We start from the raw sequence: 13,940 nt of genomic DNA on the forward strand, positions 1-13,940 counted from the left end.
ATTGCGGTTGGGGAAAAATTTGGTTAGTCTGTCCGAGTGAGCCTTAAACGCAAAATCTGAGTCTGAGCGAGCTACACTTTCTTTCGCCGTCTTGTGGATGCAACACAAGCCGTCCCGTCTTTTGTCCTTATGTTACTTCGGCACTAAATATTGCTCACCGCCGACGTCAGTTGTTCCCATAGGCGTGCGCACGGGGAAGAGGATGGGAAGGGAGGAGGGCGGTGACTCCCCTTTAGTCACCTAAAAAAGGGGAAGGGAGAGCAAAGGAGCAAGTTAGCTCCATACATTGACATAATAGGGAGGGTGCAGGGAGCTGCAACGAGTCGTCACCCCCCTGAAGGGGAACCTTGCACGTGTCTATGGTTCTTTTTACGCTAATGCTAGCCGAGTATGCGAAGCTCGTTATAAAGAACTCAACAATTATTTGAGTAACGCACAAACAGACAACACACTAAGGTTCCAACTCGCCCACCTTTCAGTCCTGCCACACATTACTCAGCAGCATACGTATCTGTATTAGTTTCTGGGAGGAGTAGCAAACGCAGCACGGAAGAGATACCGTTTCTGGCTTGTTTTTTTCTTAATGGCAAGTTTCTGGATAGAGACGTACTCTCTAAAAAAAAGAGCGAGTAAAAAGGGTGTGTTTTTGTCCCACAACAATAATCGTCATCTATATTGTGTTCCATCCTTGCGCTATCGCCCCGTGCCCGGTACATTCCGGTCACGATCGACATGCCCGTCATCAGGGTTACATTGCATTCTCGATAGAAAAGTGGCCAGCGCCGAGTTTTCAAGAAAGGAAGCGCACGCAAGCCTGATGACGATTATTGTTGTGGGGCAAAAAGACACCCTTTTTACTCGATATTTTTTTAGAGTGTATTGGCACTCTTAGACGGGCGGTTGCTGTCGTTTGCTGACGTATGCGGGGTATCAATCAGCTCACAGACAACGACATTTTGAAAGCGAAACACTGAGAAATATACAACACGGTTTAGCGAGCGCGTGCTACACATAACTGCCGCACGCGCCAGCTTAGTTTATTCCCAGGTGGCAAGCACGTGGTTTGCGACGAGCCCAGCCACTGATTTCGCGTGTATACATCCTGGCAAGCTGATACACAATCTTTATCTCAAGAGGCCCGCCACGTGGGAGAAGTCAAATATCGGCGCGAAATTACCGGAGTTTCCGAGGCAACGACCTTGGAGTACTCCCCCGCGCAGCTCGCACGTTGGCAACAGTTCGGCGTTATTTTAAGAGGGACACCAAAGAGAAAAAAAAAATTTTCTCCTATTGGTAAATCACTCTGTCATCGCAATAATATCACCACGTTCCCGCACTAATTACCGTGAGATCAGAGATTTTGACAGCGTCTACTATGACCTGTGCAGTTTTCTACCAGCCAATATGAAGTGTATCGCACTCCGATGGGCCCAGAAAATGTGCATACCTAGGTTGAGGAAATTTCTTTGAGCCGTGTGGCCGAAATACGACTAAAACGTCTTGAAACGTGACGCCTTATTATGAAACATTTCGGTGGGAAAATTCGAAGGGACATTTTTGACATCAATTTGTTCATTTATTAACTTACCTATGGTGATAAAACCGACAACACCCGAGATTTCAGCGTTTAATTCGTGAGTGTACACAGATTGAAACGGGCAGCTTAGTGTATCTTTAACGATAAATACCTTCTGGTCGGGTCTCGAAGCACACAGCATTTTCGGTCACATTCATTAGGCACAATATACAGCATCCACAACGCACTTTCTCTCGAAATCGAGATCCTCGGCGTGCTGACGAGGCCATTGGTTGTAACCGATCTGAAAAGCGAAATCTATAGACACCGCCTTGCAAGCGTATTAACCTTGTCACGTGTTTCTCTCTTTTCCAGCACGAGACCTCGACGTGGCCAAGGCCGATGACCTTCTGCGCAAAGTGAGTTCGAGCGACACAAGCGGAAGCAATCTCTTCCGCCTTGTCCTCGGATAGCCCGCGTTCACAGAGGTCGTTCTTCGCACCTTACGGCGTATTGTAAATTATCCTGTTCGAGATCGTGTCTTTCTTTCTTTTTAATGTAAGTGTTCCGAGCAATGATCACAGGGCCTGCATTATTTGCAGCATGGATTTATTGGTTGGGAGGAGCAGCATTAAATGCATTTTTTTTTTCTGGAGAGAAGGGAGCACCTCCTTGATTCAAAGTGGGGGCTGAGCAGGCAAATGGTGATTTCGCGCTATGTATGCATGCTGAAAAAAATTATCAGGAGGGGAGCGGGACGCGGGCCTGGAGTGCTACCAACTGGCTACACCTTTTGGGGGAGGAGGGGAGCGGGAGGAGGGGTGAATGATAACTAGAAATAAAATCAAACTAAAAAAATTGTCGCATTATCCGCCTTCGTTTCTTTCTTGTGCAAATATAGATTAATTTTCTAAGTAAATATTAACAATCAATTAATTTTTAGTTATATTTCAAGCGTCGATATAGAAGGCAATGAAGTTAAATTGACTTTCATTATTTCTTTTCACCAAGTGAGACATACGCAATATGTGTCTTCGGTGGATAATGTAGGGCGTCAATATGAAAGCAACTTGCGCTGTTGCAGTTAAATACCTACGTCACGAACATTTGGAGGTAAATCGGCGCAGTTGAACGTGGATGATCATTATACAGGGTGTTTCAACAAATGTGTTCATTCTTTAAAAATCAGAAAAACGCTATACTTACTCCCTTATGTCCCAGTTGTTTTATTTAGTAGCAGGCGTCTTAAGAGGGTTGAAGACATAATTTATAACAGTAATTAAGAAAGTTAAATTAATCAATTTTTTTAATCAGCAGAGTTAGGCGGGTAAGTCCAATGGCAGAATTTAAGTCCTTCATTCGAAAAACCCATTGAAGAACCCGTTCATTCGAAGAACCCTTTCTGGAGCACACTGATTTCCGTGGTGTTCAAAAGAAATAAACAGTAACGTGATGGTTCTCATAGCAGGATTGGGTGTTTCCCTTATAAAATTTAATCCTACAGAATTATTCAGGTAGAAGCACGTGCACGGGGCACTCGTGCTCTTAACAGCGATAACTGTGGTCTGTAACAGCTAAATACGCGTGAGAGTTAATATTACTGCTCAGAAATGTGTTGTTGTCTTCCGTCAGAACCTGCAATGGAGGGAGAAGAACAAGGTCGACACCTTGGTCGAGCGGTACGAATGCCATCCAGTGAGTGACTGTTTACTCATTCTTAAGCTTCTTATGGAGAATTCATTGTGTCACATTCACGAGAGGGAGTTACATATCAAATACGTTTGCAAAATTCAGCTTGAGAGTAAACACAACAGAAAACATCTCACATCATCGTAAAAAAAAGGTAATGCGCGGAAGAAGGTTCGCAACCGCCCGTCCACTACCCTCCGCCACTCACGTTTTTCACGTATCTTTAAACTTCGAACATCAATAAATGAAATACAGTAAAACAAAATCTAGTTAAAAACATCTGCGTCCTTAGTATAATGCTACTGTGGATTTATGTCACTATGACGTACATACATGTACAAGCATGAGACTGTTACACAATCATTAAACGACTTGCTAGCTTAGGACAGCACATTTTGACAAGCATCTAACTTATACAGAGCAGTTTACCAAGTTTTGGTTTGCATAATAAACATAAACATAGCTGAACACACAAACGATAAACAAGGAAATCGGCGGATATGGCTCACTTCACATATACAGCTTATATCGTAATGAAGAATCGTTCCTAACCCGCCTTCCTGAAATGTACAAAGAAATATGTTTTTGAAAAAAAGGTTCTGTTGGGACCACCTCGTCATCAGCGCGATATTCTAAAAGCGCTGAACAAGTTTTTCACACGAGACAGAACTCGACATGTAAGAGACTATAAACTGATTTGAACTTACACAGTTTTGCTTCATCACCATTTCCCTCATCATCGTCAACTTGTCTCCTTTCTTTTTAACCACCTCTCTTTTCCTAACGCTGGGCAGCTGTAGAGTGAACTAGAATGCAACAGGCGGGAAAATGAATTCAGACCGACCTCTCAGCTTTTCTGCTACAATAAACATTGCTCCCTCTCCTTCTGATCCTCGCATGCTTAGTATGTCTTATAGGTTTTTCCGTGTCTGTTAAATTCATCCACGCACTAGAATTTCACCCACAGGGTCGTAAATCCACTCAAAGAACAGCAAATAAAGAATACTGCCATCTCGTAAGTCAGTTCGTGTAGCTATATTGTGTCTGAGTTAATACGGAATTTTATACCATCCCAATTACGGCTGAAGTTATGTATACCTTGCTACGCGGCAGGCACCACATGAACACGCGACTCGCGTTCTCCGTTTCGTCACAGATCGTTAAGCAGTACTTTCCTGGCGGAATCTTCAACCATGATCGGGACGGCAGTCCAATCTACATCATTCCAATAGGCAGCGGCGACTTCAAAGGTGAGACAACTTGGTATACAACCTAACGAAAACTCACGCTTGCGTCTCTCGAAGTCTGCTTTATTGCTTACATTGTACATGAGTAAACTTAATTGAAGGATGTTGCATTGGTGGCGTGAGTACGGCTAGATTTTCACTGCTTGATAAGAGCTTTCTCAGCACAACAAGGACCAAAAGTGAAAGCTTTCAGACTGACACCTATTCTTTCAAAAATTATTTCTGTAATGAGCCAGTCGCGTTCGAAACGACTGGCCGACAAAGGAAACAGAAGGGCAGAAGGCAGGGAGATAAACAAGAAAATCTTGTATTTTGCTACCCTACACTGCGGATTAGTGAAGATAAATAGAAACATGAGAGAGGGACGAGGGTAAGTAAAGAATTAATTTGCTAAAGCCAGCAGAAGTGCGCCGCAAACCAGAGGCGTTCACACAAGCCGGCCGTCCTCAAAAAGCACGAGAGTGCCTACACCAACTTGCTGGACCGACGAAGGATACTGACGATGTACAGTAGCACCTGCTTGAAAAACCGTGGGTCGTTCAGTCGTCACAGTGCACTGTAATGTCCTTGTCTCAGGATTTGCGCTTAGCCATGCAACACAAGAAAGATTTTCGTGCTGGAGGAGCGAGGAGCAAGATCTGCAAGATACACTGTCCTCCATGGTCGTGTACTCTTGGCACCCAATTAAGGTTTACTCCAAACTATAGCATCATTCTTTTATCCAATCATGGTCTACGCAGCCCTCTTAATCTCCGGCTTGCAATAATAAATGTTTCTCTCTCCATCTCGCTCATCTAAACTTCTTATCTAAATCGCATAGCTACCACTGTTTCGTACGGTACTTTTATAAAACCAATGAGCTACGAAAACAGCAGTGTACAGTGAGGGGATCGGGTCAGACGTTCACAGGCCACTATTCGGGTATTGCCATGGAAACGTGGCCGCAGAACTTTCGACCAGGTCTGTACGTGAATAAAGCGTAAATATTTCACGCCGTCTGGGTCGCTTTAACTTTGTCGCAAGGATCCTGGTTACATCGGCCTGCCACAAATGTTTCTCGCTCCGCTTGTCCGTATACCGCCACAGAGTGCGACATTGCGCGTCACTCACGCTGCAGGTCTGCCAGGTCTGCAGGTCTCACGCTGCAGATATGCACTTATCTGACACGGCGCTTTTATCATAATTGCACTCTGTGCGAATTCGTAATCAATGTTCAATGAAGTGCACGAGTTCCCGACGGTCGTACAGCAGCTATGTCGAGCGTCCCAGCTGTTCGGTCTCTCGGCAAAATTTAGTGCATCCGCACGCTTCATGATGTAGCGGCCGTCTTTTCTGGAACGCTGAAGGGGAATAACCATATATTTAAGGATAACGTACATCAACTGTACCAGCTCTTGGCCGCGTCATTTCATGACGAAACAAGAAAGTTAAGCATTTAAAGGACGCGTCAGTCGCAGAGATCAACGACTGCCGTAAATCCCAGCCACGTGAATTTGGAATCATCATTGAAGCGTACGTTATTCTGCACGATTCACTCAGTGATCTGTTCATGCATGAAACATTCCCTGAGTTGATGATAACTATGAAGACGATGGTCATTATTAATATGTTTCGTCTTCTTTAAAGAAAACAGGAATCGCGTATGTGCCCGCTTCATACGTAACATAGTTAGAATATTGGGAGGCTATAGGCAAATTTTAGGAGGCAACACAATTGTTTCATTACCTGCCGCGATAGTTTTGTGGTCGTGGGGCCCGGCTGTTGGCTCGAAGGTCACGGGTTCGATGCCAGCTGCAGTGGTCGCATTTCAGAGGAGACAAAATTATAAAGGCCCCTGTACTGTGCGATATCGGTGTGAGTTAAAGAACATCGCAAGGTTGAAATTTCCGGGGCCCTCCACTACTGCGTCTTTTATAATTATGTCTGTTCTGTTCTAACTGTTTTGCTGTGGAGAGGTTGAGGTCCATATTGCCTCGGCTACTCCATATCACGAAGTTCTGCTGCGAGAAAAAAATAATAATACTTAACGGTACCGAAAAATGAACAATCCGGGAGAAAACATAATAGTGCACTGAAACCTGTTCAAATATCATGCAATTACACAGTTTTCTAACAAACGCTCACACGGTCATTAACTGTTCACACGCACACCTTCCTTTTCTGCTGTCAGTATATGCATAAACACATTTTATATATATCCATTTCTGGCTTTCTATCACAGGTGCTTAGTCTTGGGACGTTAAACACCAGATAATATTTTTTTTCTAGTCATTTACGTTAATTCAATACTGCCATCATTATTAAGGAATAGCTGGCTCTAACCTTCACATATTTTCAGTTCTGTACATCCATTGTATACATAACTGACTTACAAAGTAAAGTGGTAGGCCTTATTACTTGGTACACAGGAGTGCCCTTTTGATGAACCTGTCTGAGCCGGGTGTCGGGGTTTTCCTGCAGGCATGCTACAGTGCCTGTCCAAGGAGGAGTTGGTCATACACGTAGTCTACATGTTGGAGCGGTTGCAACGCGAGAGGGAGAGCCAGAGTCGCAAGGTGAGCCCGCAATAGAGCTCGATGAGCTCGCCTTCTAGCCATTATAGGCTTATAAGCTCGAGCAGTGAGGAATCCCCTTGTCGTCATTGTAAACTAGTAAGCTCGAGCAGTAACGAATACCCCTCTAGTAATTATAGAGTTGCAAGCTCGAGGTCGCGGGTTCGATTACCGCCCCCGCAGCCGTATTTCAATGGAGGTGGACTGCATACCTGTGGGCTTAGATTGAGGTGCACGTTAAGGACACCCACTCGGTCGAAATCAATTCGAAGCCCTTCACTTTGACCTGCCTCATAATCATATCGCGATTTCCAGCAATTGTCAGCAGTATTATTAATGTCATAAAGTTACCTCTGGCAGATAATACGGAGCCTACTTTTGCTCACTGAATAAAAACAGACACGAACCAAAGCACCAGAAGAGGGAAAGGGATGTCATTGGGAGGTGTGTACAAAATTGTTCATGTTGTGATTCTGGGCTGAGGAATGAATGTCACGCTTAGCGGAAACTGAAATGTGTATGATATAATAAAAAAAAGGAAAGGTTCAGCAGGTCAGCTTCTTGGTTGTATAAAGTAATACAGTTTATACGCCGGTCTATTTGCAGCAGTTGACGGAAAAAATACCCTACAATTCAGTTGATCTATCAGGGCTCCTGCACTGTGTAAGTGGAACACTGCAAAATAAAAAAAAGTCTGACTGACTTGTTTGTGTTTTCCCATTTTCTGAAGAGCCCTCACGAAAGTCATATTTAGTCCCTATACCTCCCTCATGATTCTCGCGTGCATGCTGTAAGACAAAGCAGTGTCTCCGCCCCTGCAGTGAGCAAGGCAGAATGCGACCCTCGTGAGTTTAAAGGCTGCTCAGTGATTCTTTTTCGCAGCGATGAACGCGAATAAGGGTATTGACAACAGGGAGCAGAAACTGTAGTTTATTATTATTATTATTATAATTATTATTATTATTATTATTATTATTATTATTATTACGTTGTGATTTCCTATTTCCTTCCCGCATGTTCAGCTGGGAAAACTAATCGACAAGTCCGTGTTCTTTTTCGACTGGGAGAACTTCAGCCTCAGACAGGTCTACTCATGGCAAGGTACGTTTACTGCGCCAGCGTTGGTATGCATCTCAAATTCTCTAAACCAAAGCGAAAAAAATTACATAACTTGCCGATTTCTGTGTTGCAGAGTTTTCTAAAAAGGATTACATTTCCCGTGCAGTGAGTAGCGTGTATCTAAATGCTCGGTAAATGAATTTTAAGTGTTATTTAATACTTCTTTCTAAGCCCGCCCCTGCAATTGAACTCTAGCTCCATCATCAGTACAGTCTTGCGCAAGCCCTCTGACAAGCCCTGCTTTAGAAGCTGTAGTGACATGCTGGTCAGAGGGCGTCTCAACGTCAGCAATCAGACAATATCCGTGATTTCTCGGAGGCGCCGGCGTAATGTGTGATAATCATGCAGCCAAGACAAAAGTTGGGGGCAGGACGGAGGCCTCGAGTGGCGAGAAATCGTCGGAGAATGCCGCTACATCTGACGCTTCGACAAATAGCCCTTAATTCGTCAGTATAGCTGCCATGGCAAACACAAGCCCGCCTGTCGATACGTTGGCGCCGGTGATTCTCGTAGTTCGAAGGTTTTGTAATATCCTCGAGCCTCCACGTTGTTATGCCAGCGAGTCCTCGTCAAACGACCGTGCCTCTGAAAAAGGCAATCTGGGTCAAGGCCAGCCCGCAGTCTGCCTGGCGCGATCACCTCGACGGCGTGAACACGCGCGGCGCTCCTCTGGCCCACGTGCAGTGAGTCAGTTGCGCACGTGACAGCGAGCCGGCGTCCTCGTGTCAGGTGGTCTGACGCATGGCGCGGCGGCCACATTGGCGGAATCTGCCCTGACGACCAGCGGCGCTTCTGATTGGACATTTTGGTTGGACCCGGTGTAAATAAAAGAAGCCTTGCGGCGCGTCGCGATCGGCAGTCCTACGAGAGAGGAGTCCCCATGTCGGAGAGCTGACATGTGTGTGAGTCAGCGGTCTTAGGCGAAAAGTTGACCTATGTTTTAGAGAGGAGAGCTCGGCTCTTCGAGTCTCTGTCGGCCCCAGTGCCGAAATTGTAACGCCTCTGTATATATGCTGTACATAAACCTTGTTTAACTCATCGTCGTCTCGTCCGCTCGTCTTATCAGCTCTGCGCAGAAGCAGTCGCGAGCTGAGAAACATACGCTACCAAACGGCTGGTGACCTTCCCGGCGAAGTTGAAAGCAGTGGCGCCTTCGAGGCCGTGTTGGCGTCCCCGTCTTTCGAAACAGTGGTGGCTTCGGCGGGAACGGGCCGTCGTTCGCAACAGTGGTGGCAGCGGTGGGATTTCGGAGGTGGCTTCGCAACAGTGGTTGGCAGCTGCGGGATCGGCCGGCGTCAGCGACATCGATGCGGTGAGTGCCTGATGTTTTCCCCTCAGTTCACCAGACTACTCTAGCTCAGGTTGTAGTAGTTTAGAGAAGGGCTGTGTGAAGCATTAGAGTGAGCTTTGATCGTTTCAAGCCAAGTCGAAGCGCTTTGAAACCAAAGTTAATGCGGAGGGGGTAAACACGGGAGAGTGAAAAATTGCTTGCGCGTCTTGCTAGTTGACTTATAGTGGGTACGGCAAGTAAATTGTTAACAGGGGCAAACAGCAAGAGGCTAGTGTGAACGATGGAGAACCTTAAGGTGAAGGAACTCATCGAAATTTGTGAGGAACTCGGCATTACTTTGGGCCGTGCGAAACGAAAGCAAGCGATCCTTGAGATCATGAAGGATGAGGGAGTGTCGGCTGAGGAAGTCGATGAGGCCTGGGTGGATATTAAAGCACGCCGTGAGGAGGCTGAAAGGCGAGAAGTAGAAGCTCGCGAAGAAGCTGAAAGGCGCGAACGTCGCGAGGAGGCCGAGAGACAGGAGCGCCTTGAGATGAAACGACTAGAATTGGCAATCCTACAGTGTTCGCAGGCGCCTAGCGTAGCTTCTCCGACGATTCAGGTCAGCGGTTTTAGAATTCGTGACCAACTGCCACCGTTCGTAGTAGGCGAGGACATGGCGAAGTATCTCGTCAAGTTTGAACACGTCTGTGAGCGAAACGCTTTGGAGCGGCCTCTTTGGGCGCAGAACCTGTTAGCTCTTCTTCCCGGCGAAGTGTCCGACGCATTAACTTGCTTGTCTAGGGAAGCGTTTGAGAGCTATGACGAGGTTAAGGAAGTGCTCTTGAGACGTTATAAGTTGTCACCCGAGGCTTTCAGGCAAAGGTTCCGGTATGCTGAAAAGGGGAATGAGTCACACGTTGACTTCGCGTTTCGTCTTAAAGCCGATTTAATTGAATGGCTCAAGGGCGAAGGTGTTTATGACGACCGCGATAAAGTGGTGGAATGCGTTGCATTGGAGCAATTCTACCGCTGCATCGAGGACAATGTCAGGCTTTGGCTGCAGGACAGACTTGGTGAAGTACAGCTAAACAAGGCAGCAGAGTTAGCTGAGGAGTATTATACTCGCCGAAAGTTGCACAGCAGGGCAGTGCGCGTTGAAAAGGATGAGAGAAAAGGGGGCTTTTCAAAGAAACCTGATCAACGGAAACCCGCTCCGCACCGTAATTTCAAGGACCCGTCTCTTACGAAGGACAGTGTAGGGGAAGGGCAAACAGAAGCGGAGAAATCGAGTGAGGTTTCTACCACACAGGCATTTGAATCGGAAAACAAACGGAAGCCGCTAATCTGCTACAACTGCAAAAAGGAAGGACACATCGCGAGAAACTGTCAGGAAAAGTTTGCCTTCGCAACAATCCGAGAATCAGAAAAAAACATTCGGTTGTTGGAGCCGTATCTCCAAGAAATTAGGGTCAATGAGAAAACGTGCCGAGCACTTAGAGACTCAGCGGCAACCATGGACGTTGTCCACCCTTCATTGGTGTCTCCGGATGACTTCACAGGAGAATGCGCGTGGATCAGGCAAGTCGCCGAGGTGCAGAGTGTTCGCTTACCAATCGCCACGGTTGTCATTGAAGGCCCGTTCGGTAAGCTTCGCACCGAAGCAGCTGTGTCTGCCGCGCTAAATGATCGTTTTTCTTATCTTTTCTCCAACAACTCGGAGCAGCTTCTCAAAGAGCAGGGCAAATCGTTCTTCCCCAACTTAGCGTGCATGGCTCTCACGCGATCGCAAGCGCGAAAGCTTTCGCAGAAGCTTGACTTGGTTCCATGCGGTGAACTCTCAAGTGACCTTGTCGGCGGGTCGACGGAACCCCAGAAAGGAAAGTTTCCGCATGAGTCATGTGAGCAGTCACGCGAGCGGCCCGTCGCCGAACCTAGCTGCGTGGTTTCCGGAGAAAGGGGAGACGACATGGCGCCATTGAATCAGAGCGAGAGGGCTGCAACGCTCTCGCCTGTAGCGGAAAGTTGGAGCGAGCTGCCGAGAGTTGATCGAGAGACGCTCATTCGAGAGCAGAGTGAGGATCTCTCGATTGAAGCGCTAGTGGAAAGCCAAATTGAAGCGCTAGTGGAAAGCCAAATTGAAGCGCTAGTGGAAAGCCAAATTGAAGCGCTAGTGGAAAGCCAAATTGAAGCGCTAGTGGAAAGCCAGAAAAACGCGGCAAAAGTGCTGTCGAAGGAGCACTACGGGGAATCGGTGAAGAAGCGTGCTTTTGAAGTAGGGAGTCAGGTAATGCTGCTGCTGCCGTTCAAAAAGAACAAGCTTGAGGTTGATTGGGAAGGGCCCGCCACAGTATTATCGAAGCCTTGCGATTCAAATTATGAAGTGAAATTAGGAAGGCGGCCGGACAAAATTTACAACTTGATGAAACCATACGTTCAACATCAAGCGGTCGTAAATCTGTTGTTGAATGCTTCAGAGGAAGAGGAAGCAGAAAGTTTGAGTTCTAGTGAGGTAATCGAAGGGGGATCGAAAGTAATCTGGGAGCAGTTGAACCTAGAGCCTAGCTTAAGTGAAGGAGGACCTGAGAAGGAGGACCTGAGAAAGATTGTTTCCGAGTTTGGGTATGTGTTGTCGGACCGTCCCGGAGACACGACGGTGATCGAACACGATATCGAGCTAAGCGGTGAGGAGTCAATCAGTAGCAAGCCGTATCGTTGTTCCCCTGTGCAACGTCGAAAGTGTGAGCCGCTCTTGGTGCCGCATAGGTATCGTCGCCTAAAAGTGGCCGGTTACTGAAGTGGAGCATGTTGCTCCACAGCGCAACTTTGACGTTCGCTAAAGAAAAAAAAAAGGGAAAGGTAAACGTTAATGCAGGTGCATTGAGCAGTGCGTTTAGTTAGTACCTTCTCAACCTTTCGGTTTCTGGCTGGCGATTCGGGGCAAAGTTTTGACCTCATCACGACCTGGGCTGAGCGCTCTCGTTCAGAGTGATCTCAAGGGGCCAACTTTGTGGTATTCTAATTCGTTACGTTGTTGTACGTGGGAAAAAAATTGAGTTGTCATTTTAAGAGTCTTGTGTCCCACATGTGCCTCTTGATGTAGAGGGAACAAAATTCCGATAGACACGTAGATAGGTATATGTTGTACTATACTTTGTCTGGTGTTCTGTCGGGTGACCGAGGGCACTTGCGTGTGTCGTGTGTTGTCTGTTGTCGATCCGTTCTTGGCAAGTTGCAGAACCATCGACAAGTGCTGAAACCGAAGATGGTCAGAAGAGACGAGTGAAGCTGGTAGACAAGTTGTGGCGACAAGCCAGTGGAGCTGGGATCCGTCGTCAAAAATGGGATGTGTTCCCGGAACAGTCTGAAGCTGTATTCTCCCCATGGCCCTGGAGGCGAACCTGGAGGGACCTGGCGAACGAGCGCACCTGACATCCGAGCCCCGTGGAAGCAGCTCGTCTTTCCGGTGCATTGTCTGGCGGCGGGGGTGCTGTTATGCCAGCGAGTCCTCGTCAAACGACCGTGCCTCTGAAAAAGGCAATCTGGGTCAAGGCCAGCCCGCAGTCTGCCTGGCGCGATCACCTCGACGGCGTGAACACGCGCGGCGCTCCTCTGGCCCACGTGCAGTGAGTCAGTTGCGCACGTGACAGCGAGCCGGCGTCCTCGTGTCAGGTGGTCCGACGCATGGCGCGGCGGCCCCATTGGCGGAATCTGCCCTGACGACCAGCGGCGCTTCTGATTGGACATTTTGGTTGGACCCGGTGTAAATAAAAGAAGCCTTGCGGCGCGTCGCGATCGGCAGTCCTACGAGAGAGGAGTCCCCATGTCGGAGAGCTGACATGTGTGTGAGTCAGCGGTCTTAGGCGAAAAGTTGACCTATGTTTTAGAGAGGAGAGCTCGGCTCTTCGAGTCTCTGTCGGCCCCAGTGCCGAAATTGTAACGCCTCTGTATATATGCTGTACATAAACCTTGTTTAACTCATCGTCGTCTCGTCCGCTCGTCTTATCAGCTCTGCGCAGAAGCAGTCGCGAGCTGAGAAACATACCCTACCAAACGGCTGGTGACCTTCCCGGCGAAGTTGAAAGCAGTGGCGCCTTCGAGGCCGTGTTGGCGTCCCCGTCTTTCGAAACAGTGGTGGCTTCGGCGGGAACGGGCCGTCGTTCTCAACAACGTACCCCTGACCTTCTGGTTTGTTTGAACTGCTGACCAAGCTTGTCAGGCTAATCTCACCAGCCGCAACATCATCTTCGCGTCCCGCTGCCGGAGTTTTCCGGGGACGCCCCGTTTGTTCAGCCGAACACGACTGCCCATACTGGAAAAATAATGAGCTAGAACTGTCATGTATTCGGCAGGCTTGTTTCCAGACGTAGAAGCAGTCGGTATGTCGCGCAGGTTGAGGGAACCAACGTGATCACAAGAGGTCGGGTAAATCACCAGGAAAATGCCATCTTGATTCTTCGCTGATGTATGCATGCGTGGCAGTCTTCGCTTAAGCGCGCATTCACGGGCTTGCAAAGAGCCGTTACGCATGCTTTCGTCGAAGCACC

At 47.6% G+C, this 13,940-nt stretch overlaps 2 protein-coding genes across 4 annotated transcripts in view; one reads left to right on the forward strand and one right to left on the reverse strand.

Moving 5' to 3' along the window:
• Positions 1 to 13,940, reverse strand: part of LOC119174771 (SEC14-like protein 2) — an 82,253-nt gene that overhangs the window by 52,275 nt on the left and 16,038 nt on the right. The gene's annotated exons all lie outside the window — the stretch shown is intronic.
• Positions 1 to 13,940, forward strand: part of LOC119174770 (SEC14-like protein 2) — a 37,080-nt gene that overhangs the window by 10,051 nt on the left and 13,089 nt on the right. Inside the window, exons 3-7 of the mRNA XM_037425819.2 lie at positions 1,892 to 1,935; positions 3,149 to 3,211; positions 4,362 to 4,455; positions 6,913 to 7,007; positions 8,027 to 8,105. Of these exons, the coding sequence (XP_037281716.2) occupies positions 1,892 to 1,935; positions 3,149 to 3,211; positions 4,362 to 4,455; positions 6,913 to 7,007; positions 8,027 to 8,105 (375 nt within the window). The remainder of the gene's footprint in view (positions 1 to 1,891; positions 1,936 to 3,148; positions 3,212 to 4,361; positions 4,456 to 6,912; positions 7,008 to 8,026; positions 8,106 to 13,940) is intronic.

The sequence above is a fragment of the Rhipicephalus microplus genome, chromosome 5 (assembly GCF_043290135.1).
Source record: "Rhipicephalus microplus isolate Deutch F79 chromosome 5, USDA_Rmic, whole genome shotgun sequence".
In the NCBI taxonomy this organism is placed as follows: domain Eukaryota; kingdom Metazoa; phylum Arthropoda; class Arachnida; order Ixodida; family Ixodidae; genus Rhipicephalus; species Rhipicephalus microplus.